Below are 4209 nucleotides of genomic sequence, written 5' to 3' on the forward strand. Positions count from 1 at the left end.
TGGAAAGGGGCAGGTTCTGAAAGTGGCTCTCCTTCTTCCTCTGAAACTCCTGCCAGGCCCGACTAGGCCCTGGGAGAGCCCAGCACCGTCAGCAGAGTTCCCCTTCAACCCTAGCCGGTAATATGGGAAGTACTTCTTTTGGGGCCCTTGGGGGTTTCCCTGGGCCCCTTGGGGAAAGAAGCTGCCCCAGTCCTAAGTGGAAACTCGTCACAGGCCCCTGCTCCCCTTCCCCCATGAAGCCCCCAGACCCAGGGCTTTGGCTCCAGCCAGGCCAACTTTCAGAAAAACGCTGCCATGCGGAGAAGGGGACTGATGTTTTCCTAAGGTCTCTAAAATGACACAAGTGGTGTCCATTTTTCTAATGTATCATCATCGGTAGCAACAGGTAAAACTGGTCTATTTTTTTTTCAAAGGGGACTGATGTTTTCCTAAGGTCTCTAAAATGACACAAGTGGTGTCCATTTTTCTAATGTATCATCATCGGTAGCAACAGGTAAAACTGGTCTTTTTTTCCCCCGAAATTTCTAGGATGAAACCCCTGGGAGAGAATGGGAAAAGTGAGAAAGTCTAAGACCTCAGTAACTGGAAGGCTGAGTAGCTGGGAAGCTGAGTTCCCCAAACATCTAGCGGCCTGGAGCTGGGCAGAGTGGGGAGCGCTCAGGCGCAGACGCTGGGGAGACGTGGGTGGGGCCTCTAGACGCTTGGCTGACACTTGTCACGGTCTGGTCCCCAGTTTCTTCCCTTCCGTGCTCCTCCCCCAGGTGCCCCCCCCATTCATCTCCGGGAGCCCCGAGGGCGGCTCAGCCCACGTCCCACGTGAAGCCGCGGGGGCGGGCGCCGGCGCCTTCCTGCTCTATCCTTGTATGGTGACCCGAGGGGCCGGCCCTCGAGTACTTAAGCAAAGGCGCGACAAAGCGCGCCCAGAGCCAACAGTCGCCCAGGCCACACAGTCGCCGCCGCGGGAGCCAGGGAAGGGCAAGACGAGGGAGAGGACCTCGGGGAGCAGAAAGCTTTGCGATGCCGATCGCCATGAGGCTGGAGGCGGCGGCCGAGCTGGAGTGTGCGGCGCTGGGCGCACTGCTGCGGGAACCGCGGGAGGCCGAGGGCACGCTGCTGCTCGACTGCCGCCCGTTCCTGGCCTTCTGCCGGAGCCACGTGCGCGCCGCGCGGCCTGTGCCCTGGAACGCGCTACTGCGGCGCCGTGCGCGCGGCACCCCCGCTGCCGCCCTCGCCTGCCTGCTGCCGGATCGCGCGCTCCGGGCACGCCTGGGTCGCGGGGAGCTGGCCCGCGCAGTGGTGCTGGACGAAGGCAGCGCGTCTGTGGCTGAGCTCCCGCCCGATGGCCCCGCTCACCTGCTGCTAGCCGCACTGCTGCACGAAATGCGCGCGGAATCCACAGCCGTGTGCTTCTTGAGAGGTGAGCCCGCACCCCACGCCCGGCACTCCGCACCCCACGCCCCGTGCCCGGACCTCTTGGCTAATCTTATTCTTCCGGCAGGTGGCTTCAAACGCTTCCAGACATGCTGTCCGGATCTGTGCTCCGAAGGCCCTGCCCAGGCACTATCTCCTGTTGGAGCCGAAAAAAGCAGCTCTGACCCTAGGGCTCCTGTTTATGACCAGGTGAGTTGAAATCAGAATTATTTGACTTCCTGTCTAGCTTCATTGCCCACACTAGAGGGATGCCTCTGGGGAAAGCCAGGGGTGTATTCAACTACGTGTGTGTGTGTGTGTGTGTGTGTGTGTGTGTGTGTGTGTGTGCTTTGCATCATCACACAGACTTTAAGGCATGAGTGGCATATGTGTGTCTGAACGTATGTCCTCTTGTTTCCTAAAGACTTCAAATGTCCTAGAACTCCTCTTGTTTGTAGCAAGTCCGTGATGTCTCTGCCTCACTCAGGGCTCAAGCCCTCTGCCAAGGCTGAGGTCTCACCATTGTCCCCTTCCTCCTCCAGGGCGGTCCTGTGGAGATCTTGCCCTACCTGTACTTGGGCAGCTGCAGCCACTCCTCAGACCTTCAGGGGCTGCAGGCCTGCGGTATCACAGCCGTTCTCAATGTCTCTGCCAGCTGCCCCAACCATTTTGAGGGTCTTCTCCGTTACAAGAGCATTCCAGTAGAGGATAACCAGATGGTGGAGATTAGTGCCTGGTTCCAGGAGGCTATCGGTTTCATTGGTAAGGGAGCCCAGGGTTCTGAGGGAACTGTTCGGCAGAAGGTAGGGGGGCTGTTTCCTCTGTCCACCTTCCTGTCTGACTCCTCCCTCCCCATTTCCTTTTCAGACTCAGTGAAGAATAGTGGGGGCCGGGTGTTGGTGCACTGCCAAGCTGGAATCTCTCGCTCAGCTACCATCTGCCTGGCATACCTGATTCAGAGCCACCGAGTGCGGCTGGACGAGGCCTTTGACTTTGTTAAGCAACGTCGGGGAGTCATCTCCCCCAACTTCAGTTTCATGGGGCAGCTGCTGCAGTTTGAGACCCAGGTGCTATGTCACTGAGTCAAACCTGGTCTCACAGTGATGCCTCTCTGACTCTTCGGGGATGAGACTGTGGGCCTCTGGGCTCCTCTCTGTCCTCAAATTGGGGTGCTAGGAAAGCCAGGATGATGGCTTTTCTGATGTGGTGCTCTTCTGCTGGGGCTTTAAGGCTGGCCCTTATCCAGGGGACCAGGGCGGATAGTATATTTGCCCTCCCTCCCCCGACTCTGGCAGAAATGAACTGGACTCTAAACCCATGTATTGTAGTCCCATATGTTAAAGCCCTTGCTAGCCCAAGGGCTCACGGAACAAGCTGTGACAAGCAGTAACCGTGTCTAGGGGTGTGAACCCCTTGGTGAAAGCTCGAACCTTGTGCTCCCAGGGGAGCCAGGAAGTGATGCGTGTGTCACGTCACTGACATCTTGCCTTTGTGTGAAAGTATGTGTGCGTCTCGCCACAGTTGGTGCTGAGAAGTTGTGTTCAACTGACATTTAACACTCCCTCCCTGCCTTCCTCCCAGCCCCGTGGGCCAGGGAGGGGGCCGTTGGAAACAGCACTTTATATTTATATAGAACATTGAGGATGTGTCAATAAAAACAGTGTTTTGTTTAAAAAAAGAGCAATAGCACAAATGTCTGGTCTCAAGTCTGTGCCTGGGAGGACTGAACAACTGAGTGTCTTTACCACCTTGGCCTGGGGCCTTTCCCACACAGAGTCTAGCTTGTGTTTGTTCTGGGAGGGTTCAGGGAAGCAGACTCCAGTCTAGGTCTCAAACAGCTCAGAGCTTCCCTAATCAGACCCCGCTTCCTTGAAAACCCCATTTTCCCAGTGTGTGATGTGCAGGTGTGTGTTGACCGATGGCAGTCAGATCATTGTCTGGAACCCAGAACAGAGGGCACTGGCTTCCTGGGGCTGAATGAAGGGTACAAAACCAGTCCCCAGGGTCCATTCTGTCTGCCCTGGGGTAAGGCATGCAGAAGCTAGGGTTGTTCTCAGCCTTCCTCCAGGCCTGTGTCAGTTTCTATTGGGACATGGCTGTGCTCTTGATGTCCAGCTCAGGATGAGTAAGGGACACCCGGGCCTCAGAGTCATCATCATCTCATACACTGCATGACTAGTGCTGGCCGTCCACTCCGCATGACCAGTGCTGACCGTCCACTCCACATGACCAGTGCTGGCCGTCCACTTCACCTCATCATCCCTTACCTCCCGTGCTTCTAACGTCTTATCTCCCAACAAACGGCCTTTCTTTTCTTCTCTTATTTCTTTCCTTTCCTTTCCTTTCTTTCTTTTCTTCTTTCTTCCTTTCTTTTTTCTTTTCGTCTTCCACCTTATTTGCCTGGAACTGGATACAAAGACCAGGTTGACCTCAAACTCACAAGAGAACCTCCTGCCTTTGCCTCCTGGGTACTGTGATTAAAGGTACACTCCACCACAAATACATTTCATACCCTCCTTAAAATTTAATTGGGAGATTAAAAAAATAACAAACTTTATCATCTTTACCATTTTAAGTATTCAGTAGTGTTAGATTATAGTCACAATAATTTTCTCTAGAACTTTCCATCTTGAAAATGGGAACACATTGTATGTTGATACTAACTCCCAAACCCTCCTCCAAGTGGCCTCTGCATTTTGCTGAGTTAGTAACTCCGGGGACCTCAATAAGTGGGGGTCTACAGCATTTTTCTCCTTTAAAAAATTCATTCTTTGCCGGGCGTTGGTGGCGCACGCCTTT

The 4209-nt window shown here is 54.6% G+C and overlaps 1 protein-coding gene across 1 annotated transcript; it reads left to right on the forward strand.

The window, feature by feature from the left end:
• Positions 1 to 795: 795 nt before the first annotated feature.
• Dusp2 (dual specificity phosphatase 2) lies at positions 796 to 3063 on the forward strand. Its single transcript, XM_005364432.2, has 4 exons — positions 796 to 1417; positions 1499 to 1620; positions 1953 to 2172; positions 2278 to 3063. The coding sequence occupies exons 1-4, from the start codon at positions 1018 to 1020 to the stop codon at positions 2490 to 2492; spliced, it is 957 nt and encodes a 318-aa protein (XP_005364489.1). The 5' UTR covers positions 796 to 1017; the 3' UTR covers positions 2493 to 3063.
• Positions 3064 to 4209: the final 1146 nt, after the last annotated feature.

This window comes from Microtus ochrogaster (assembly GCF_000317375.1).
Source record: "Microtus ochrogaster isolate Prairie Vole_2 chromosome 14 unlocalized genomic scaffold, MicOch1.0 chr14_random_1, whole genome shotgun sequence".
Taxonomy (NCBI): domain Eukaryota; kingdom Metazoa; phylum Chordata; class Mammalia; order Rodentia; family Cricetidae; genus Microtus; species Microtus ochrogaster.